General features: G+C 35.4%; 1 protein-coding gene across 1 annotated transcript in view; it reads right to left on the reverse strand.

Annotated features, from left to right (window-relative positions):
• Window positions 1–6,069: 6,069 nt before the first annotated feature.
• LOC118185780 (sn-1-specific diacylglycerol lipase ABHD11-like) overlaps window positions 6,070–26,086 on the reverse strand; it is a 61,148-nt gene continuing 41,131 nt past the window's right edge. The window contains exon 6 of the mRNA XM_085812359.1: window positions 6,070–6,339. Coding sequence (XP_085668485.1) covers window positions 6,177–6,339 — 163 coding nt within the window. The 3' untranslated portion in view covers window positions 6,070–6,176. The remainder of the gene's footprint in view (window positions 6,340–26,086) is intronic.

Below are 26,086 nucleotides of genomic sequence, written 5' to 3' on the forward strand. Positions count from 1 at the left end.
TGAAAGTTCTTGAAGAATTTCTTGGCAGTTTTAACCATGAAAGTTTTGAGTTGCATGATTTTAAATTCCTCGTGCATTGCAAAATTTCTGATGAACCACCTACATATTAAGATTTGCATGAGAGTTGTGTTTTGGAGAATTTGTAACTTATTCATATGAACCTTACTAGCAAAGTTGCATACAGGACAGCCATATGTTATTATGGATCGAAACATGATCTTATAAAGGAGTAGCTTATTATATATAGATAAAACGGATAAAGGGGTTGAGTTTGTTTCTAGCAGTTCGAAACTTATTAATTGTGTCGTGTGAGGCTTCCGTATTAACCTTTTATCTAACGTTACTCCTATGTACTACATGACTTGCTTAGCCCACGGGATAATAGTGCCATTCTTGATATTTTGGTCAATTTTCAACCTTCTTGTGAAAATGATGGCTTCAGACTTGTCAACATTGAAGCAGATCGGGCCAACTAACGAACCCTGAGGGACGCCAGAATAAATGCGTCTCTGTGTAGAATATGTGCTTTCTAGCGAACGACAAAGTTTCTGTCAAAAAAATAAGATTTTTTAATGTTTATGATGTATCCTGAGAATCCGACAGAGATAAGTCTATGGAGTAGCACGTCTAGTCAGACCTTATCGAACGCCTTCGATATATCGAGAAAAAGAGCTCCTGTACGTTTTCACGATATATCGCTTATTGGCGTTAACACGCTGCATAATTCTGTCGTATATCACTGCTTTTACTGAGCGTAGACAGAAGGCTCACAGTTCTGCAGGATGTTCGGTCATTTGCAGGCTTGGCAGGGTTTTGTATTGGTATAATCGCTGCAGTTTCCCATTTTTTTAAAAAGTAGTTAAGAGTGAGAATATGGTTTATGATATTGATGAACTTGAATATCATCACGTGATGCGTTTGACGAATCATTTTTTTACTCACTCCATCAATTTCAGGACTTTTCTTGATTTTCCTTTTCTCGATATATAGAATAACTTCAGACGGCTTAGCTGTGTCTTTGTTGTCTGTGTGTGGCTGTGAAAAGTATAGATTGTTTGTGAACATAACTGTGCGTTCAGTGTCTGAGTTAAAAATGTCGTTTGTCCAAAATAGAATAGCGTAGTTATCAGCTAGTGACTCAGCTTTCTCAGTTTCGGTGTAGGCGATCCGTTAGGGCCGTTAAGGACGGAATGTTGGTGTAGCAGTGTTATACTTGGAAACTGCTTTCCAAATAGATTAATCCTTACTGGAGAGAGATTCCAAATGTGTGGATCAGTTTCGTTGTGCTTGTAGACAAGACACGTAGCTGATAAGGACATTAAGTCGACATGACACTTAACCGACAGGGCATTTTAACCACAAAAGTAGAACGTTTAGCCAACAGGACACTTACCCGACTGAATATTCAGGGAACAGGGACAATAGCCTACAGGATAGTTAGCTTACAAGACAATTAGTCATTACGGCATTTAACTGACAACTCTTACATGTAAACAAAAAATCGTGTGATAATGTTTTAGTAAAATTTGTGCATATTTATACGATAACTGTTTTCAGAGGTATAGAACGAGAAGGTTTATGGACAACTACCCCACTTTTGCCTTTGTTTTATGCTAAAAAGACTGTAAAAGTTGAAACTGGACAGAAAAGCAACTTTATTTTGGCAAAGATTTCGAAATCAATTTCGAGAGCAATCAGACGTAGTAGGAGCCTGTAGATTTTATGTGAAAGAAATAGGGAGAGCCAAGTGAAAACCAATGTAACTTGATCTGTCGAGTAAAATAATAAAGAAATTTATGTGTATATAGAGGATATTAGAATTTTGAAAGTGAAAAACTAATGTAATTAACTAACGTAGAAAATGTTTTGTTAATGTGAAAGGGTTCAAAGAAAGCCAGTTTACTAACTGAAGAAGCTCTTCGGATAATTTTTGTAGACCGAAAACCAAAACTATGATTAAGTGTCCGATTGTGAGTAGCTATCAAAAATTTATTTATTTCTCCTCCCAAAAGTAAGATTCATGTTCTTCGCCGAGAAATTTCAACGCTGTTTCAGTTTGGGAGAAATATGTCAAATCAATTGATACGATAGATTGAAATTCAGCAAGAAATAAATCAAAGATGGGATCAAGAAATAAACAACGAATTTAACTGATAATAAGTGAGAAAATGACTTCAAAGCTAATGTCGAAATGATGAAGAGGAGTGCATTTTTAGTTGCTAATATGTACTGTTACACGCTATAATATTTTTCATTTTTTGTTATTTGTGATGCATTTTTAGTATAAATAACTCTCAATACGCATAATAAAACTTTGTTGTTTGCTAGATTCGTAATTATACATGCAAGTTTAGAATTTAAATTAATGTAATATTTATCATAACTGACCATTTCGAACAGATAAATCTAAAACTATGTAAATGCTTAATTTCTTTTTAATCAAGCTTTATTTTAAGAAAAAATGCATTAATCAAATTTGTTAAATTTATTACAAAAAGAATAAAATAAATTTATTAAAATTCTTGTAAAACCTGTAGGTTTTTTTAATTAATATACACTGCTGGCCATTAAAATTGAAACACTATGAAGAAAAGCATATGCAAAAAAGATATTTGTTGCATGTAAACAGTATGGCATGAAAACAAAATGATTAATTTTGTAAGCATTTTGGAGGTTTACAGGGGTGCGAAATTAGTAGAAACAGCTGCCACCTCTGGCAACTAAAACGGCACTTACCTCATTAGGCATGGAGTTAAACTGGGCTTGGATACCAGAAATTGGCAACTCATTCTACGCTGCTTCAAATCTATGCTGCAGTTCTTCAACCGTATTAGCTGGAGAGCGGTGGCGGGCCAATCTCTCTGCAACCCGTGACCAGATTTTTTAATTGGTGACAGATCTAGAGATCACACAGGACAGAGCCGCAGTCGAATACCCTGTATATAGAGGAAGGTCAGGACACGACGTGCAACATGTGGTCTTGCATTATCTTGTTGAAACATAACGTTTGGCAGGCCTCGAAGATGGGGCACAGCCACTGAACGTAAAATGTCAGAAATGTACCCATCTGCGTTCAAATTACCGGCGATCCGAACTAGAGATGTGCGTGTCGTGTACCCAATGTCTGCCCAAACCATCACACCAGGTGTAGAGCCCCTATGCCGATATCAAATGCAAGCAAACGACGTGCGGTCTACTCGGACACTCCAGACATTTATACGGCCATCAGAACTGGCACGTAGAGCCGAGATTCGTTTAAAAAGGCGTCATTGTGCCACTCCTGTACCCAGCTTTGTAATCTGGGCCCCAGGGTTGCCGTCTCTCTTCTTACTGCATTGTCAAGGGAAGCCGAAGTAATGGTCACCCTGGTGAAAGTCCAAGCTGCTGCAAACGTCGACGCACCTTACGAGCTGATACGGAGCTTGCTGCAAACATGCCCATTTCCTGACTAATGGTCCATGACGTGGTGGTACGGTTTTTCAGGGATGACCTCACAATATGTCTGTCCTCTCTGGCATTAGTGATGGAAGGGCATTGAGATCCTGCATGCCGTTCCGTATGACTCTCAGCAATCCATTGATTCCTTATTAGCATGACAATGGTTGGATGTCGACCAGTGCGACCGGCGATATCACGGAACGATAATCTGCACTTTCGATAGACAACGATCCTGCCTCTATCGAATTACGAAACTTGCTGGTAAGCATTTCCTCTTTTTGTTCGAGGCATAACACGATATTCTGAGCAAACTCCAACCTTATAAAGCATTTTGCGAATGAGAAATCCACTACACAACTTTTCCTTTATGCAGTGCATCAGGTGACGTTTCTCTCTCATGCGTCGTCTAAATGCGCTAAAATACTAATCATTCGCATATCCCAATTTCTTCTTCCTTTCATGTGACTTTGACATTCGTCAGATCATACTTTCCTGGTGTTGCAATTTTAAAGGCCAGCAATGTATTTCCGGTTTATTAGAGGGTTAGTAGCTGCAAAATGGAATTTTAGTTTAACGCGGTTTGTCCTGTCATTGTGATTTGACATTGACATAATCAAAAGAGAGTTGAAACTCTTCAGGGAACATCAAACGTATGTACAAAAAGCGGAAATAAACAAAATATTTTTAGCAAATCCAATTGGGCACTTAATCATTATTTTGACTTTCGGTCTACAAAAATAATCCGTACAGCTTCTTCAGTTAGTAAATTAGATTTATTTGAACCTTTCCACATTAACAAATTTTTTTTTTTAGTTGATGTCATTAATTTTCCAACCCTTTCAAATTTCTAATGTCTTAGCTTTTTTTTTACGCTTCATTGCTATTTTCCTCCTCAAATTGCATTTGCTTTGCTCAACTCATTTCTTTCCATATAAAATTGTTTCGTTCCTAAGTTTAACTGCTTTCGCGATTGATTTCAAAATCTTCTCCAAAATAAGGTTGCTTTTCTTCCCAGTTTAAAAATCTGCAGACTCTTTAGCATTAAATAAAGACCAAAATGTGTAACTTGCCCATAAATATTATCGTTGTGTACTCTGGAAATAGCTTTTTTTCAGATAAATATCGACTAATTTTACTAAAAGATTGTCGCATGTTTTTTATCTACACGTACGCGTTGTTAGCTAAACCTACTGTACGTTAAACGTGCTGTCGGCGAATTTAAAGTCGATTAAATATCCTATAGGTAGTAATAGAAGGTGAGTGGGGCACCAGAAACTTCTCCATGGATCACACAGGTAGAGTCCCTGCACACTAAATATCTTTAGAATTAACTTAACCATGGGGCCATTAGTTCACTGCTGAGTTAAATGAAAGAAGTGATGGACTATCCGATTAGTTTATGTAGTCGCCCTTGTGTCCGGACCCACTCTCACCTGTCACGTGTTGGTGTAGAGAATCCTTTGATATCACAGTTGGGTACTTGCTGTACGATGTGTTCAGTAGTACATATTTATCTGCACAAATTGTTAATTTATTTAAACGTACAGTTGTACAGTTTATCATATTGTTCAGTACATTGCGGATGCTGATTATATTCGGCTTTTCTTGCGTTATTCTGCCAGGCAGATTGCAAACCGATACTGGCTGAGTTTTTCCGTATTATTTAATTCATTAGAATGTGTCGCTGTGTTATTAACAGACGTCTAAATGGTATGCCAATGCTGGGGGGGGGAGTGCTTTTAAGAGCGGACATTTGGAAACTTAAATGTCCTATCTGCTAAATGTCTGTGTTAGCTAACTATCCTGTCGGGTAAATGTACCTGTTAACTAACTGTCCTTGTCGGCCAAAGGTCCTATCGGTCAAGTGTCTCGCCAACTAAATGGTCGTCAGTTAAGTATCCGTTACCGATTTGGGTTATTACATGATTCAAAAAAGAGGCAGCTGTTAGGCCGAATCATAGAGCTGCTATGAAATTCCCGTAAGCAGTTCTATATTTTATTATGAATTTGAAAACTAGATAAGAATATTTCTCGTCATTCCACTTCTTTTAAAATACACTATTTAATATACTGGTTTCTACAGCGACCTAGTTTAATGATACCATAGTAGTTCATGTGTTTCACCTATACTGATTTTTATGAGAATTTTGGCTACTTGATACTCAATCTCTTGCTTGTGAATTTGTAGGAGAATTTGGCATACTGGTTTATGAATTACGTCTACTGGGTTTCATGGGAATTTGGATTTTGATACCCGTATAGCTCTAATGGCATTATGAGCAGTTCTCCGCCTAACCGAATTATTGATCTGTAAGGGTCATTTTTAGTAAAACAGTTAGAAAAATTTTTAAACTTATTTCATCTGATGCCAAACTTAGTTTATTTTAGTATGCAGGCAGTAAACCAAGATATAAACATAAAAACGTCAGGTACAAAAGCAATAGAAAGAAAGTGTAGAAATGCAGAGAATGAAGATCTTATGAAACTCAAGGAACGGTGCACTTAACTGTCACTTGGTAGTGAATACTCCATATTTCATGCCTTATAATTTTCAACAAGTGTTGTAAATGAAAGACTTCCCTAAAAAAGGAAAGCTGCTTATATTTTTAAATTATATTAAAGAATTTAACGTCACATTAGAACATATTTATTGCATAAAGAAATCGGCTATACAAACTTCTACAAGGCAGTTCTGGGCACAGAAGCACAAGATAATGTTTCCTTTGTACAACAAAAGTTCAGCTTTCGATTCTTATTCCACTTTGAGTTCGGGAAAGGAATTTCAAAACAGCTTCTGTGAATTCCCGAGAACAATCTATATGTACACTATGAGCTGCGTCTTTGATCCCCTCGAATTCAGCATTTGGAAAAAACTGCCTTATATATGGTTCATCGGCTCCTCTGAAAAAGATAAAAAGTTATGTATTTGTATAATTTATTTGGCAAAACATTTACTTTCTAATTTACTTATTCTTAGTATCTTTTATAACCAAAGATTTGTTGGCTTCCTTAAAAGATAAATGAACTGTACTCAGGAGCTGGTTGACTTTGTATTTAATAACAAAGATTATCATCACAAAGATATTTACTTTATTATGTATCTATTAATCACTAGCAGCTTCGCTGCCAGCCTTCGTCTGGCTTTTAAATGTACCGGAAAAATGGCTGAAGAGAACACCAAACGTTAAATTTAAAAACTGCGTAGAATTTTACTCTGCAAAACAATTTCATAAAAAAAGTTATTACGTATAACAAAATTACAATGAAATAAGCAATATCCCTTAATACAAATATTCATTATCCTGATAAATAAATTAACCAACTTCCCTTTGCAAAGTCTTAAGAACTCAAATGGTATAAAGGAGGTTATAAACTTTGCTTCCTAAAGAAATCACTCAAAACTTTTCAATATCTTAAAAACAGTGAAATGAGCAATAAATAACATAAAAGAATAAAAAAAAAAATAATTCTGAAAAGCAAAATATAATTAATGATATTTTATCTTATATTTTCAAGAGAAAAAAATTACAATGAAATAAGCTATATCTCTTAATACAAATATTAATTATCCTAATAAAAAAATTAACCAACTTTCCATTGAAGATAAAAAATCATTCAAAACTTTTCAGTATTTTACAAACAGTGAAATAAGCAAAAAATAACATAAAAGAAACTCAAAAAAACTAAAATTTCCGCGCACAATTTTACTCTACAGAACAACTTTATAAAAAAAATCAACAAAAATGTATTATATATATAAAAAAATGACAATGAAATATGCCAATCTCTTAAAAACAGTGATATAAGAAATACGATGAAAAATTGTTGCCAAACCCATATTTCTAAAAGAATGAAACTATTCAAAATGATGCGATTTCATCAAAAATCTATCAACCACAATAAGAAAGGAAAATTGTTGCCAAAATCACATTTGTAAAGATGTGAGATGTGATAAGTGTACTCGGAAGCTTCATTTCAAAAATTTTTTTAAAATGCAAAATATTATCATTTTTCCAAAATTCTTTTTGTATAAGCAGTCGCAAGGATAAAAGTTTAACGTGTCCAAAAATCAAAGAAAAATAAAATGTACATTTTTAAACATAAACGGGATTTTTAGAAAAAATCCCGTTGAAAAGGTGTTAAGCTCCCTTTGTTAAATAAATTCGTATTTAATCGATTTATTGAAACACGAAATTTATTTTAAGTTCGTAAAATAGCTAAGTGCCTACGTTTCATGACGATGTGAAAATGGAGTGTGTAGAGTAAAATCTGGCTTTCCTATAGCCCATTATGTCTCAAAATGACGCGATTTCTTCACAAAACATAAAATAAAAAAAAATTGGAATTGGAATTTCGAAAAAATCGCTTCGAGGTGCATTGGCTCTTGTCTAGATGCATCTATTTACCAAATTTCGTAGCCGTGGGTCAATTAGCTTACGCACACCGCGAACGAAAGACACACACAAACACAGACATACTCTTTCTTTTATTACATGTAGAGCCCACCAGCGGCCGAGCGGTAAAGTCGCTGAACACTGGTAGTTTGGTCCGAGGTTCGAATCCCGCGAACGGGCTGGCTGCATGGTGTTTTCGTGGTTTTCCCCATGTGTAACGTGTATACGAGCCAGTTTCCCTTAGAAAGTCCTCCACGAAGGCATCCCTCCTCTTAGGCAGATAGCCCTCGAGGCTTTGCCGTAATTACATAACCTAACCTTTATTATATGTAGAGATAGAGATTTTGTTGTTGTAAAAGAGCGATCTGGCTACAAAACATTTTAAATTCTTAATCACAAATGTATAAGATCTGTTACAGCAAGTACACAAAAGGAAAGAATACTCAATTACGTAGGTCGAGAGTATAACGCGCTCGCAGCGCCTCCTGTCAGCACTCTTAATCACTACTGAACATACACCCGACCTTGAAACCTTACGGGTTTCAAAATAATATTACAATTAGTATAAACTGTTTTAAAGCACAATATAATATCAAACAATTGTAAGCAATAGCAATACAATGGTTAAATTTTAAAATACAACATTTAATAATAAATGCAATGTAAACACTATAAAGAAGCACATTACAATACATAAATCTAATTAAAATTCACAGGAAGAACACAAATGTCTCGGACATTTCTTTTTAACATTTTACAACCTGGTAATACTGTGTTAATCACTCGAACCTTTTTATCTTTTCCAAGAATTATTTCTGCAATTCTACCTGTTAACCGTTTTGTACTGGGCATATGCTCATCCTTAACTACGAGTAATACAAGCGAACCCACCTTAACATTATCTTTAGCAAATATCCATTTACTACGTTGTTGAAGGTTATTTAAATAGTCTCTCTTCCAAATTTGTTGACTATATTTTGTTATTTTTTGCCATTTTGAGAGCCTAGTTTCTAGTATCTCAATAAGTTGCGGTTCAGCTATTGAAGTTAAAGGCCTCCCTATGAGAAAATGTCCAGGGGACAAGGTTTCAAAATTATCAAACTATGATGATAAGGGAGTAAGGGGTCTAGAATTTAATACGCTTTCAATTTCTAGAATTACAGTGAGAAATTCTTCAAGAAACAGCTGAGCATTACAAATAATTCGTTTCAAATGAAACTTAAAAGATTTCACCCCGGCTTCCCAAAGGCCGCCGAAGTTTGGTGATTTAAGAGGGATAAACCTCCACTCAATGTTTTCACTTAGCAGGTATTTAGTCAGTGTTTCATCTGGGTGTTTAACCAATTTATGCAGTTTTTTGAGCTCAATGCTTGCACCCACATAATTCTTTGCATTGACTGAATAATTTTGCACATTTACCCCTGTGACTAAAAAATCGCTTCAAACAAGCTATAAAGGCATCTGAAGTAAGATCAGAGATAAAATCTAAATGGATGGCTTTGGTGCTTAAGCATACAAATATGCACACATACACTTTGTTCAGTTTTCCCTTACGCTGAGTTTTAAATTTAATGTGGAATGGTCCACAAAAATCAGTTCCAAGATTACTAAATGGGTAAGAAGGTGTTACTCGTTCTTTGGGCAGATCAACCATTATCTGGCTCTCAAAAACAGGTTTAATTTTAAAACAAGTTATACATTGAAAACCAACTTTACGACAAACATTTATGCCATTTAAGACCCAAAATTTACGTCGAACATGATGCAATAATGCATTTGAACCAACATGAAAATACTTTAAATGATAATATCTCATAATTATTAAAGTTAATGGATGCTTATCTAGCAGAAAAATTGGATTTTTTTCATATGTACAGAGGTCAGAATGTTTCAGTCTACCTCCAACCCTTAGAACATTGTCTTTATCTAAATAACAGTTTAAAGATTTTACTTTGCTGTTGCTGGGCACTGAGGCACTTATCTCAAGATGTTTTATTTCATCCACAAACTCACCTTGTTGGATTGACCTAAATAAATAGAGTTCCGCTCTTCTCAACTCGCTAAATGTAAGGTGACCTGGAAGCTTTTCATTTCTAACATTATTGATAAATCTAAATACATAGCACATAACATGAACAATAGTTAAATAACTATTACTCAAGGAAAGAATATCATCAACTATAGAACTATGATTTAAAACAGTAAAGGCAATAGGAGAATGATCATTAGAGTCATCAGTTTTCTTTAGTTCATCAGAAAAGCCATCTAATGAAATTAGAATGTCATTATTGTCTACCGAAACATCAGTCTTTTCTTTCAAAAATTGGGGTCCATACCACCAAACGTCACTGTTCAATAAACTGTCGGCACTGACTTCCCTGCTGAGGAGGTCAGCTGCATTTTCTTCCCAGGGCAGTGTGCCCAGGCAGTGGTATCACTTAAACTCTGTATTTCGTTAACTCTATTGCCAACAATGATTTCCATCATTTCATAGATCCTCTAATCCAATAGAGAGTTATTTTTGAATCCGTTTAAAAAAAGAACACTAAGGAGGGCTTTTTTAAATCCACTGTTTTCTTGACTTTACTCGCTAGTCGGGCGACAAGCAAAGCACCGAGTAATTCTAGTCTCGGAAGAGTGATTTTCCTTAGTGGCGTCACTCGACTCTTGCTAACCAATAAATTCACTTTGATGTTATTATCCTTCACAACTTTTGCATAAATAGCAGTACCGTAAAGTTTTTGGCTAGCATCGCAGAAGCAGTGTAGTTCTAAGATATCGGTTGGCTCTTGTGTATTTAAATTGAGCACGTTTCTAGGAACTCGTAACTCTGAATGTTCAAGAATCTCGGAGCACCAGTGAAGCCATATTTTTTTGTAGATCTACAGTTATTTTTTCATCTCAAGAAATTTTCTTCATCCATAAGACTTGTAGAATGAACTTTGCCCGAACAGTAAACGGTGAAAGCAACCCAAGCGGATCAAAAATTTTTCCAATTGTACTTAGCAGGAATTGTTTGGTACTTTCGTTTCTGCCTTCCCAATATCAGACAATCTTCAGCAGGATTCAACGACAGTCCCAAATCTTTAATAGCGTTGACTTGTGGCTGCGTATCGAAACCTTCACGTGTCCAAAACTGCATCAATGTATTGTCATTCGTAGTCCATTTTCGTAGCACCATCCTAGCTTGGCTCATAATTGATTTAGCTTGTGTGGAGGTCTCAAAAGCATCCGACAGCTCCAGAAATAAAATCATTCACATACAAACAGCGGTCTAAGCATTCTGTTGTAGTCGGGAATTCCCCAGAGTGCTTTCTCAGGTGAGTTTTTAAAGTAGCAGTCAAAAGAAATGGACTGCTCGTAACCACCAAAAAGAACACGATTAAATCTGTAAACTTTAATATTACCATTTTTTTCCCATAGAAAACGAACTGCATCTCTTCTTTTCGGCTTGTAATGTCGTGTGGCCCCAACTTGTCAGCAATTGTGGTAGTGACTGCTAGGAAGTTTGAATTTACACAGACACGTAAGAAGGGTTTAAATCCCTTTTTATTCAACTTTTAAAACAACAGCTGCGTCCACTTGACGCTCACAAACTACGCCGACCCGGCGGTTTAACTGAAACAGAATGTAAAACTAAAAAATAATGACTAGATGAATAAATAACGAGATCACTATCCACGAAGCTCTGAGATCTTAACACGTAACCGCGTTCTACAATACCGCTGAGATTCAGCGAGCTTACTAATTAAGCAGTTGAGAGATCCAACAAAAACTGCCGAGATAGGCACAAACGCCGACACGCGCGGTTCTAAAATTTCTACCTAGCAATTACCTCGGACATTTCTTTTTAACATTTTACAACCTGGTAATACTGTGTTAATCACTCGAACCTTTTTATCTTTTCCAAGAATTATTTCTGCAATTCTACCTGTTAACCGTTTTGTACTGGGCATATGCTCATCCTTAACTACGAGTAATACAAGCGAACCCACCTTAACATTATCTTTAGCAAATATCCATTTACTACGTTGTTGAAGGTTATTTAAATAGTCTCTCTTCCAAATTTGTTGACTATATTTTGTTATTTTTTGCCATTTTGAGAGCCTAGTTTCTAGTATCTCAATAAGTTGCGGTTCAGCTATTGAAGTTAAAGGCCTCCCTATGAGAAAATGTCCAGGGGACAAGGTTTCAAAATTATCAAACTATGATGATAAGGGAGTAAGGGGTCTAGAATTTAATACGCTTTCAATTTCTAGAATTACAGTGAGAAATTCTTCAAGAAACAGCTGAGCATTACAAATAATTCGTTTCAAATGAAACTTAAAAGATTTCACCCCGGCTTCCCAAAGGCCGCCGAAGTTTGGTGATTTAAGAGGGATAAACCTCCACTCAATGTTTTCACTTAGCAGGTATTTAGTCAGTGTTTCATCTGGGTGTTTAACCAATTTATGCAGTTTTTTGAGCTCAATGCTTGCACCCACATAATTCTTTGCATTGACTGAATAATTTTGCACATTTACCCCTGTGACTAAAAAATCGCTTCAAACAAGCTATAAAGGCATCTGAAGTAAGATCAGAGATAAAATCTAAATGGATGGCTTTGGTGCTTAAGCATACAAATATGCACACATACACTTTGTTCAGTTTTCCCTTACGCTGAGTTTTAAATTTAATGTGGAATGGTCCACAAAAATCAGTTCCAAGATTACTAAATGGGTAAGAAGGTGTTACTCGTTCTTTGGGCAGATCAACCATTATCTGGCTCTCAAAAACAGGTTTAATTTTAAAACAAGTTATACATTGAAAACCAACTTTACGACAAACATTTATGCCATTTAAGACCCAAAATTTACGTCGAACATGATGCAATAATGCATTTGAACCAACATGAAAATACTTTAAATGATAATATCTCATAATTATTAAAGTTAATGGATGCTTATCTAGCAGAAAAATTGGATTTTTTTCATATGTACAGAGGTCAGAATGTTTCAGTCTACCTCCAACCCTTAGAACATTGTCTTTATCTAAATAACAGTTTAAAGATTTTACTTTGCTGTTGCTGGGCACTGAGGCACTTATCTCAAGATGTTTTATTTCATCCACAAACTCACCTTGTTGGATTGACCTAAATAAATAGAGTTCCGCTCTTCTCAACTCGCTAAATGTAAGGTGACCTGGAAGCTTTTCATTTCTAACATTATTGATAAATCTAAATACATAGCACATAACATGAACAATAGTTAAATAACTATTACTCAAGGAAAGAATATCATCAACTATAGAACTATGATTTAAAACAGTAAAGGCAATAGGAGAATGATCATTAGAGTCATCAGTTTTCTTTAGTTCATCAGAAAAGCCATCTAATGAAATTAGAATGTCATTATTGTCTACCGAAACATCAGTCTTTTCTTTCAAAAATTGGGGTCCATACCACCAAACGTCACTGTTCAATAAACTGTCGGCACTGACTTCCCTGCTGAGGAGGTCAGCTGCATTTTCTTCCCAGGGCAGTGTGCCCAGGCAGTGGTATCACTTAAACTCTGTATTTCGTTAACTCTATTGCCAACAATGATTTCCATCATTTCATAGATCCTCTAATCCAATAGAGAGTTATTTTTGAATCCGTTTAAAAAAAGAACACTAAGGAGGGCTTTTTTAAATCCACTGTTTTCTTGACTTTACTCGCTAGTCGGGCGACAAGCAAAGCACCGAGTAATTCTAGTCTCGGAAGAGTGATTTTCCTTAGTGGCGTCACTCGACTCTTGCTAACCAATAAATTCACTTTGATGTTATTATCCTTCACAACTTTTGCATAAATAGCAGTACCGTAAAGTTTTTGGCTAGCATCGCAGAAGCAGTGTAGTTCTAAGATATCGGTTGGCTCTTGTGTATTTAAATTGAGCACGTTTCTAGGAACTCGTAACTCTGAATGTTCAAGAATCTCGGAGCACCAGTGAAGCCATATTTTTTTGTAGATCTACAGTTATTTTTTCATCTCAAGAAATTTTCTTCATCCATAAGACTTGTAGAATGAACTTTGCCCGAACAGTAAACGGTGAAAGCAACCCAAGCGGATCAAAAATTTTTCCAATTGTACTTAGCAGGAATTGTTTGGTACTTTCGTTTCTGCCTTCCCAATATCAGACAATCTTCAGCAGGATTCAACGACAGTCCCAAATCTTTAATAGCGTTGACTTGTGGCTGCGTATCGAAACCTTCACGTGTCCAAAACTGCATCAATGTATTGTCATTCGTAGTCCATTTTCGTAGCACCATCCTAGCTTGGCTCATAATTGATTTAGCTTGTGTGGAGGTCTCAAAAGCATCCGACAGCTCCAGAAATAAAATCATTCACATACAAACAGCGGTCTAAGCATTCTGTTGTAGTCGGGAATTCCCCAGAGTGCTTTCTCAGGTGAGTTTTTAAAGTAGCAGTCAAAAGAAATGGACTGCTCGTAACCACCAAAAAGAACACGATTAAATCTGTAAACTTTAATATTACCATTTTTTTCCCATAGAAAACGAACTGCATCTCTTCTTTTCGGCTTGTAATGTCGTGTGGCCCCAACTTGTCAGCAATTGTGGTAGTGACTGCTAGGAAGTTTGAATTTACACAGACACGTAAGAAGGGTTTAAATCCCTTTTTATTCAACTTTTAAAACAACAGCTGCGTCCACTTGACGCTCACAAACTACGCCGACCCGGCGGTTTAACTGAAACAGAATGTAAAACTAAAAAATAATGACTAGATGAATAAATAACGAGATCACTATCCACGAAGCTCTGAGATCTTAACACGTAACCGCGTTCTACAATACCGCTGAGATTCAGCGAGCTTACTAATTAAGCAGTTGAGAGATCCAACAAAAACTGCCGAGATAGGCACAAACGCCGACACGCGCGGTTCTAAAATTTCTACCTAGCAACCTTCACGTTCGAGATTCAAGAAGCACACTTACAATCTCGTTTCCCTTCTATTTAAACTCAACTTCCGCTAAATTTGAATATACTGCGCGCTCTACTAAAGTTTACATACTCTAGCATTGGCAATTCTAGGGGAAAGTAAAGGCTTGACAGGAAAGATAACTTAAAATAAATGTTAGTTAAAATAAATATAAACCCTACATTTGCCTCTGCCAGAATTTGGCAAACTTGGAAGCAGGTCCTAGAAACGACCTGTTGAAAAGTTTTCATATTCTAACCTAAGACTCAAGAGCCCCGTTTACGTAAAACAAACGTTTGTCTAACAAAATTTTACAATAGTTTTTGTAGACGATTAGAATACAATATCTTCTTTCAGGATCCTCTCTGCTGTTGCTCTTCATCAATCAATCTTTTTCTCTTCCTTCCAGCATCTGGAAGGAATCAGTATATTCCAAATACATTATGATTTACACTTTTTCTTAATACTCGGTAGTATTTTCGTTTTCGATCATTTTCTTTTCCTTATTTAACTGCTTAAATTCACATTCATTCAAATATTCAAACATGAATTTAACTTTACCCTGGTTCTCCACCATGTGTGGTTTCAAACGGGAATCTTCATGTTTTTGTATTTCAACACTTCCCCTAACCACAATGGTTTGTTAGACTTCATTCGACCAATTATGACACACCCTATTCAAAATTACTGAAACTCGATGAGCTATGTTTAACATTCTTAAATTCAAGTGTGGGTGGAGAAAACTACAAAAAAACTACATTCACTCTAATTTACCCCTCATTCATCTTTTCACAAGCAAGCTTTCGCTTGCATGTGAGCATGATTTTATCTACTGTTTAACACTTAGGTTTTAACTCGTTTGTTTTGAGCATTTACTTTTAGCCTCTAAAATTTTATGCTTCTAGACTAAATTCTACTTTTATATAACTTTCAAGTATTTAACTATATTTACAAAATTCTAATACATATGATTTTTACAATTTACAATAAGATGAATAAGAGAAAATAAAATTTTACTTCACACTTTCTTCGCCAAGCTGGCGGCACTGAAACTAAATCTTCCATTAATACAACAATACGAAGCTATTTTACCTTCGGCCAAATTTTGGCTTTAACACAACAGAACCAGTCTTTCGACCAACATGAACTGCTTGTTCTTAGATATTACACTTGAAGAAAATAATGGTTTGCTTTAGCTAAATACAGTAAAACAAAACTAAGTCTCAACCGAGAGAAATTGACTTCCGTCAACAAATAGAACTTCGTATTTACACATAACATTTCAGAACAAAAGAAAAATTTATAGAAGATGTTAACTTATCTTTGACTTTTCGATGCTTGGAATTCCGACATCCTCTTCTGGCAGAATTGATCCCAAGTTACAGAATTCATGGAAGTTAACCTCCTTTTTTGATTTCTTCCAATTTCCTCCATGGTCACTCTCCTCTTTCGCCCTCTGTACGCCGGCCCTTTGAGGAGGTTGTCTTCGGGTTCCTGTCTTTTCCGCTTGGCCCCTGGACGGCTGGTCTTGGCGGCGTCCGGTCTGGATTCTTGCTTGAATTTTTCTGCTGGTCCCAATCTTTTTGTTCCTCTTGCCGTCTCTTTCTTCTCATGAACGGCTGCCTTGTTTGTTTCTTACTATCTGGCCCTGGAAGTCGTTTCCTCGACGTAGATTTTCTGCTGTGGGATGTTGTACCTAGTCTTTTCCTGTTGTTGTCTACCAAAGATTCTTTAAGAGGCGGCGTTGATTTCCTGCACTTTTAAGGATTTCGAAATCATTTTGATTATAATATTTTTTCACCTGGTCGGGACTTGCTTTACAGGTTTCCCCTCTCTAGTTCTTAAGGTACAATACGGCTCCCTTGATTTCCTGTATTACATAGGTGCCTTCAAATTTCGGAACCAATTTTGCAGTGAAATTGTCTGGGGCACTTGATAAAGAAAATTTCCGCTTTAAGACTTTATCCCTTACTTTAAAATCTGCTTCACGGCGTTTTCGATCATAGTAAAGTTTCTGTCTATTTCTTGCCGTATCCGAGCTTTTAACCGCCTGATCAATAAGTTTCTGTACATCTTTTTGTTTGAATTCTTGTTCCCTTTTTTGCACAAAGAATAATTAATCTAATGGCGTAATTAACATACGTCCTAAAAATAATTCTGCTGGAGTATCACAATTTGCTGTTTTTAAAGCATAAGCTAACTCATTTATGTAGCCATCCTAGCGCTTGTGATGTGTGCTAACATAGCTTCGAATTATTTTTACAATATTTTTATTAACTCTTTCTGCGATGTTTGCCTGTGGTCTATACGGAACCATTTTGATATGGCGTATGCCAAGTCCAGAGCAAATGTTTTCAAAAATTTGGCTAACGAATTGTGTACCGTTATCGCTAATGACTTTTATCGGTGCACCGTATTTTAAAATGTACCTGTGTAAGAATGCATCTGCAACTGTTTTGGCTGACGCGCGTTTAAGTGCAACAATTTCTGTCCACTTTGAAAAATGATCTACAATTACTAAAAGAAAACGATTTTTATTTAACTCACTCTGGGGAAAAGGACCAAGAAGATCTATGCCTAAAATTTCATTCGGAAATGTTGCGCGACTGCCCAACTTGTCAGCAATTGTGGTAGTGACTGCTACGAAGTTTGAATTTACACAGACACGTAAGAAGGGTTTAAATCCCTTTTTATTCAACTTTTAAAACAACAGCTGCAACCAATTGACGCTTACAAACTAACCCGAACCGGCGGTTTAACTGAAACAGAATGTAAAACTAAAAAATAATGACTAGATGAATAAATAACGAGATCACTATCCACGAGGCTCTGAGATCTTAACTAACCTAACCGCGTTCTACAATACCGCTGAGATTCAGCGAGCTTATTAATTAAGCAGTTGAGAGATCCAACAAAAACTGCCGAGATAGGCACACAGGCCGACATGCGCGATTCTAAAATTTCTACCTAGCAACCTTCACGTTCGCGATTCAAGAAGCACACTTACAAACTCGTTTCCCTTCTATTTAAACGCAACTTACTTCCGCGAAATTTGAATATACTGCGCGCTCTACTACAATTTACATACTCTAGCATTGGCAATTCTAGGGGAAAGTAAAGGCTTGACAGGAAAGGTAACTTAAACTTAAAATAATTGTTAGTTAAAATAAATATAAACCCTACAGGCTAATAAAATTTGTAGGAACGCTTTCTCTATGTCTGAAGTAAAGGCGACTTTGTTTAATCTGAAATTAACAAGAATGTCGTATATGTTCGAATTTAGGCTTGGACCTGACCACAAGCAATCATTTAGACTTAAATGCTTAATGTTATGGCTGGAACTTGCATCAAATACTATTCTCATTTTTGTAGTTGCACTTTCCTCTCCAAAAACTGGTTGATGTGGCAAATAGAACACAGACTTATCAACAGGTTCCTTAGGACATCTAACTTTTTCTATAATTTCATAGTTCTTTAAAGTTTCAATATACTCCAAATAAAGATTTGAATCTTTTTGAAGTCTATGCATAAGTAAATTAAGTCGCTTTTTTGCAACGATGAAGTTATTATTGAGCTCTCCCTAATCTCTTTTCCATGGTAATTGAACCTCATACCGTTTATCTTTAAAACGAACAGTTTTTTCATATGTTTCTAAAGATTGATCTATCTCATTTTCACTGGGATCATCTTTAATTCCTATAGACTCAAGTTGCCAAAATTTCTTAATTTCATTTTCTATATCACTATAATTATTAATTAATCCACAGTGAACTGCTCGCGTATTTTCAGTCTCTGAACCTAAAATGCTTCCAGAGGCTATAAAGTCAAAAACATAATTTTGAAATCTTAGCTCTGAATTGGGTACTTCAACTTGAACGAATTTTAAGATCTGATAAAACACCTCTGCGCCTAATAATGCTTCAATTTTTCCTCTTTTATAAAAGTTTGGATGAGCATTTATTTAATGTTTGGAGGAAAATGTTCAGTCGGAACTTCTATATTATTTATTGGCATGGAGTCCGAGATTTTAGGCACTCACAAAAATTCTAAACTCATTTCAAAGTCAATACCGTTTGAAATAGAAGCACATACTTTAGAATTAATATTTATTCTCGTGTTATTTAATCCAGAAACCGTAACAGATATTTTTTCTCTTTTAATCCCTAACGAATTAGCACATTCAATCGTTAAGAATGACGTCATCGAACCTACATCACACAAAGCGCTGTAATTTATTTTGCAGTAATTTACAAAACAGACAATCTTCTTAGTAGAACATAAATTTTATTTTTATTTTACGGAAATAGATAATTTAAAGAAAATTCTTAAGTGGCAAAATTTCATACTACTCCTAGCTGCAAAATCTTCAGAATACTAATCTTTTTAAACAATATCTCTCGTTGCTGAGTAACGGTTTGATACAAATATGTCGTTACCACTTCAACAATAATTATACTTATTTATTAAATAACAAGATATTACAACCTCTTCCACCTCCAGATAAACTTTAATTTATATTTTTATAAATTAAAGTTTACGTTTTTTTTTAGTCCAAAGGGATTTGAATCCCGAAGGACTATTAGTTTGGTTTTGGCATTTTGCGTCGGACTCATAAATGTCGGTTCACTTTTCAAACTGTTGCCACAAAATGTTAGAGTCCTGCATTATATTTGAAGAAATTAAATAATGAAAAATCTGCATAAATGTATGTACATTTGTCGTATTGTGATAAAATAACGGTACATAGAGTCATCGAATTTTGAATAACGTAATCCTCCAACGAATATGAGCATGTGGAAGACCAAATTTGAAATTTGAAATTTGTTTTATGATCGATTTCCTATTTTTTAAAACTTTGACGAATTTTTGATTAACAAACTCAAGGATTTCAAAGCGAGCAATGGCAACGTTGTGCAGAAAAAACATTTTTATCTCCAGCGCGTGAGTCTCTGTATCGGAAATTCTAAAGATATGCTCGTTTTAAAATTTCGGTTTTATTGTTTTTCTCACATCTTCAAAATCTTCAATTTTTCTTAACTATTTCAGTAGGTGAAATGATGGTTGTCCATTGATCCATAAAATGTTCTTTGAAATCAGGAGAGGTACGCTTTTTTATTTGATCAACCAGCATGAGATCTTTTAGCTGTTCAAAAGTTTTAATGTTTAATCCGTTAAGCCATCCTTCTAAATAATTCTTTAATTCATAGTAGAAATCATACCAAGTACTTTCAGTAGATTTTTGGTGTTTATTAAATAGTTGTTGAAATTTTTCCCCACTTAATTTAAATCGTAATAGTAAAGGTTTTGCATATTCATACTTTTTCGGGTCCTCTTCTGGTTCTCTAGCAATAAGCTGAACAATGTCGGGAGGCAGCAATGAAATAAGTTGAGTCACTTGATTTTCAGCAGGTATATTCATTATTTTAGCTCGACGCTCAAATAACACCAGAAATAAACTTATTTCATCTTCTTTAGGGTTGAAACGTGGCATGACATCGTGAATTCTGATTTTTAAAGGCTGCTCAGGTAACTGCGTAGTTTCTACTGGCTGTGCTGTTGCAGCCATTGCTTCCAACTGAAGTTTCTGTAGCTCAAAGGCTCTAATTCGCTCTTCTCTCTCACGCTCTTCTTTTCTTTCCCTTTCTTCTCTTTCGCGTTCTTCTCTTCTTTCTCTTTCTTCCCTTTCGCGTTCTTCTCTTCTTTCTCTTTCTTCTCTTTCGCGTTCCTTTTCTCTTTCTTCTCTTTCGGGTTCTTCTCTTCTTTCTCTTTCTTCTCTTTCGCGTTCTTCTCTTCTTTCTCTTTCTTCTCTTTCGCGTTCCTTTTCTCTTTCTCTTTCTTCTCTTTCGCATTCTTCTTTTCGTTCCCTTTCTTCTCTAATTGCAGCCAGTAGTTCTCGAGTAAACTCCTCATCATAATCGGGACTTTCAGTAATCAGTTTATGCAACTGAGCAATCTTAAATTCAGGTTTCACGGTTAAACCTAACTCTTCTGCTAGTACTTTTAAATCCTGTTTTTTACTTCTAGCTAAAAATGACATGTTGACACAAGTTACTACTTTTAATAGGCTTCCTTTTGAAATTCAATCTAAAAGCTCGTACTTGTGTTAAAAATATATAATTTCTGGCGAGATTTAATTTCTCGAATACGAAATTCACACTAACCAATTGGAGAGAATTATTTAAACAACTTTGCCAGGTTGGCACAAAATAATTTAATACTACGTCGGGTTGACGTTTTAACTCACTATTCACAAGCCTCGTTAGCTATAACTATATAAACACCTTTGCCAGTTAGGCAATACAATGAAATTTTCCCAACGTCAGTTTGACGATTTTACTATCTATCTCCACGCCTGGTTGGCGATAACAAAAACAATTTTTGCCAGTTTGGCAATACAACTTTTAGAATATGCAATCTGTAATACGTCGGGATGACGTTACTATCTATCACACGCCTGGATGGCGAGAACTAAGAAAACATCTTTGCCAATTCAGCAGTATAATCAAATCACACTACGTCAGTTAGACGTTATTACTTATCTTCACGCGCCTGCTTGGCAACAAATTCAAAAACTCAGCTAGCAGTTCTTTGTTTTCTATAAATGCCGGGATGGCTTACACATATCAATTATCAACATAAAAATTCAATACAAATAAAAGTAAAGCATAAATAATAATTTCAAAATACTTCTTTACCACAAATACCAATTATAAATTTAAGCTGAATATTTTTAGCGTCAGTTATTTTAAACAAAATCTTACACGATAAACTATAATTCTGAAACAAAGTATTAAAATTCAATAAAAGCTTTTTTAAGAAAAAGTTAATCTTATCTTCAGAGATCAGCAATATCCTATTTTTGACAGTTTTTGCTCGGACTCAAGTTACAGAAGCACAGAAGATAACCTTTGAATGATCCGCTTCAAATCTGGCTTTAAAACGGCAAACTTCTTACATCCATTTCTCCTTGAAATAAACAAACTCGGCAATTGGCATTAGCAAACTTGTTCTAAAAAATTCAGCAAATTTCTGGGATTAGGAGACCAGCACCATCAAAATTGATAATTGCACTCCTAATTTCCAGTATCTCGGTGGAACCTCCAATTTATTATGACTGTAATGTATTTTGCAGTAATTTACAAAACAGACAATCTTCTTAGTAGAACATTAATTTTATTTTTATTTTACGGAGATAGATAATTTAATGAAAATTCTTAAGTGGCAAAATTTCATACTACTCCTAGCTGCAAAATCTTCAGAATACTAGTCTTTTTAAACAATATCTCTCGTTGCTGAGTAACGGTTTGATACAAATATGTCGTTGCCACTTCAACAATAATTATACTTATTGATTAAATAACAAGATATTACAGCACGAACTAATTTAATTCACCATAACTATCTCTGATTAAAATATTCGCAGTAGAAAGTAAAACATTTTTGGTCTGACGCATTCCGTTTATAGCTGTGCCGGCGAAAATAGTTTCGTTATTGGTAGAAGAAGAGTCATAAACAAATTTTTCAGTATTCAGATTAAGACTGACTGTCGTCTTCTCCCACCTACATCCGGCTTTGAAATATGAGCCCTTTCGGATTTATTTTGTTTTGCATTTTCGAAATGTAACAGCGTTGAACGCTTTTGTGAGCATTTTTGACATCGATAATTAGACGAACACGTTCGAACGGAATGGTTTTTCAAACAATTAAAGCAAAGCTTATTTCCTTTCACTAATTCACACCTGTCATTGACAGAAATATTTATAAATTCCGGACACTTATACAATGAATGCAATTCTTCACCACAGCACTTTATGCACTTGTAATTTATGTTTTTCGTATTAGAAGTGGATATCATACTCGTAAGTTTATGTGGAGAATTATTAATCCTTTTTACCTCCTTTATTTTACCATATTGAAGCGTTCTCGCTTGGCTTTGTAAAAACGAAAGTAATTGTTCAATAGTACCTAATTCTTCAGAGTTTTTTTAATTCCTTTTCCCACCAGTATCGAGTCGATTTATCAAACTTATCCACTATTAAATATACTATCATTATTTCCGATAAGTTTTCTACTTTGTAGTTTAAAGTGTTTAAAGTTCGAATACATTCGTTCGTTACATCAATTAAATTTAGAACAGAACTAGATGTCTCTGTTACATCTAAACTCCGGACTATCAGCGCCACCACATCTAAACTCCGAACTATCAGTACCATTACATCTAAGCTCGAGAATAATCCTACGTTAGAACTCTGAATTCGAACTCGAATGACTGTTAGCTGGAGAGCGCATAAATTTCATGTAACGTAATAATTGTATGTAAAATGTATAAATGTATCTAAATATAATATCTTTATTTATACAGAAGTGTCAGTCTTTATGCAAAAGCTTGGAATTATTTAGATATTTCATCGAATAAGAATTTGGAATGGAACAAGCTCGGCTCCCGGGTGAAAGAGAAGGTAAGAGATCTTTTTTTACCTTTTAGAATTCTATTGAGAGATACAACATTTTTTAGCATCCCTGCCCGGACGCCCGAGCTAAGAATAAGAATTTAAATTAGACAATAAAGATTAAGAATACAATTATTGATTACTTTTTTAATTTTTGAACTGTTAAGAACATACCTGAAGAGATCTTAAGTTAAAAAAGAAGCGCGCAGCTCTCCGAACATCAGTAACGAAATCGCTGAAAGATTTGGAATCGCAGCTTTCGGAAATTGATCCGAAAATTCATGATTTGGAAGAAAATTTAGAAATATTAAAGAATAATTTCGAATCGCTTAAAAGTGTCGTTACAGAATTAGAACCTCTTTTTAAAGTCGAAGAATTTGATGATGAATTCCAAAAATCTGAAGAATATCGTCAAAAGGTCGTTAAATGCAGTTTCCGTACCTCCAAAAGAATCGACGAATTAAAATGCAAATTTTCTGAAACGGTAGTAAATAACCAGTTCAGTACTGACAGTCAAAACGAAACAAAACATAACGAGTCTGTTCGAATTAAATTACCTAAGTTAACTTTAACGAAATTCTACGGAGATATAAACAACTGGCTAACCTTTTGGAACAGTTTCGAGTCTGCAATTCATAATAAAATGGCTCATTACATAAAATAGACAAATTTAATTATTTGAAAGCTCATTTAGGTGGTTCTGCTTTAAATACAGTCGAAGGATTACCGAGTACTGCTGCTAATTACGATTCCGCAATTGATCTTCTAAAAGAAAGATTTGCGAAAACAGATGTGCTCATTTACAATCACACAAATAACATTTTGAACACTAAACCGTTGAAAATCTCGAATGATGTTCGCGCGTTTAGAAAATTTTATGATAATATTTCTATCGAATTAAGATGTTTAGAAAATTTGGTTCAGTCTCTTGAGAATTTATCAAGTGTGTTATGTCCAATAATACTGAAATCACTTCCCCAAGATATTTTGCTTGAGATTAACAGAATGAGTAATGGAAGTGCGTATTGTAATATTATCAGCCTGTGCTTGATTATAGCTCAATGTTTAGATTCACACGAAAGGGCGGAAGTCATAAATAAGAATTTAGAGCGTACTACAGCGAATAGTGGGCGCCGTCAGTCTGCGTATGCAGTCCAGAAAGTAAACACTCGTCATTTCAGCAATGGAAAGAGCAATAAATTAGAAACGAAAGCTTCTTCTGCTTCTGATTTAGTGGCCACGGGTGTTAAAGATAATTGACTAAGGCATGCGTTTTTTGCGGAGATTTTTCCCATTCAAGCCATAAATGTCCTATTGCCCAGAAACTAACGAATGACGAAAAGGTTGAAATACTACGCAAAAATGGCACTTGTTTTAAGTGTTTACAAAATAAGGGTCACATCAGCAAATTTTGTGATTCTAACATTTTTTGCTCCCATTGTCACTCTAAGCATTCTACGATTATGTGTAATAGAATTAATTCCGAGAGTAAAAAGGGAACGATCAAAACTGTCCAGGAAGTTGAAAATAAAGTACTTTCGAATCAAAGTGACCGTTCTGAAGTTTATTTACAAACTTTGGTCGTAGGGGTAGCTGGGAAAACCTTAAAGGGTTATTTAAGACTGCTAATAGACACCGGAAGTCAGAACACATACATTAGTCAATATGCTGCTAAAACGTTGAAATTAGAAAAGATAGGAACTGAAAGAATTAAACATGGGTTATTTGGGGGTGTAGAAGTTTTGGAAGATTATAATCGTTATCAAATCGATTTAACTAATTTAGATGGAAAATACAGGTGTAAAATCGAAGCACTAGACCAGAATAAAATTTGTTCGTCACTACCTAAGATCAAAGACGAAGAGTTGATTAAAGTAATGGGTAAAAGGGGAATCCTTATCAACGACAATCATGAGAATGGAAATCTCTGTCTGTTTCAAGAAAATCCGGAAGAGATTCATATGCTGTTAGGAGCGGACACCGTAGCACATTTGTTCACTGAAAGAATTGAACATTTTGCGGGGAATTACGTAGCTTTTGAGACCAAGTTAGGCTGGACTGTAATGGGCAAGATTAAAGAGAATGCGAATACGTCGAGTCCCTTGTCCATTCTTTCTTTATCCTTACATGTTTCCGATACAAATTTGTCCAATCTTTGGCGTTTAGACACTTTGGGGATTTCAAGCGAGAAAAACAAAACGAAAAGTGTCTTGGAAGAAGAAAGCGGAAAACATTTCTTAAAAAGTGTAAAACGAGATAGCTCAGGGAGATATGAAGTAACCTTACCCTTTATTTTAGATAAATCCGTCTTATCCAGTAACCGTACTATGGCAGAAAGACACCTCGTCAAAACCGAAAGTAAACTAATTAGCACACGCAGAAGAAAAGATTACGAAGAAATATTTGATGAGTGGGAAGCGAAGAACATTATTGAGGTAGTAACTGAGGAAAAGGAGGAAGGAGTGCACTACTTTTCACACAGACCTGTAATAAAAGAGTCTAGTGAAACTACAAAGATACGGCCTGTTTTCAATTCATCTGCACGTTCTAAGAATTCACCCTCTCTCAATGATTGTTTGAGTAAAGGACCAAATTTAATAAAAATTATTTCACGTACGAGGGTTGGAACTTTAATAGTGGCAACACAGCTGAAAAAACGCTACGCAACAAAAATAAACCAAAGAATATCGCGTATACCACACGTAAACTACATACCTACCTTACCTCTCAGCAAAAAGAATCGTCCTGCCTACGTCACGCGCATGCGGAGTGACGCGAAGAACGGATCCTTGTATTAGCTCGCGGTCTAAAGTAAGTGTTGTCAGGATGTTTTCAAAACAAGAACAACGATA

The sequence above is a fragment of the Stegodyphus dumicola genome, chromosome 3, assembly GCF_044657685.1.
Source record: "Stegodyphus dumicola isolate Sdum_Otavi_A_Nest chromosome 3, ASM4465768v1".
In the NCBI taxonomy this organism is placed as follows: Eukaryota; Metazoa; Arthropoda; class Arachnida; order Araneae; family Eresidae; genus Stegodyphus; species Stegodyphus dumicola.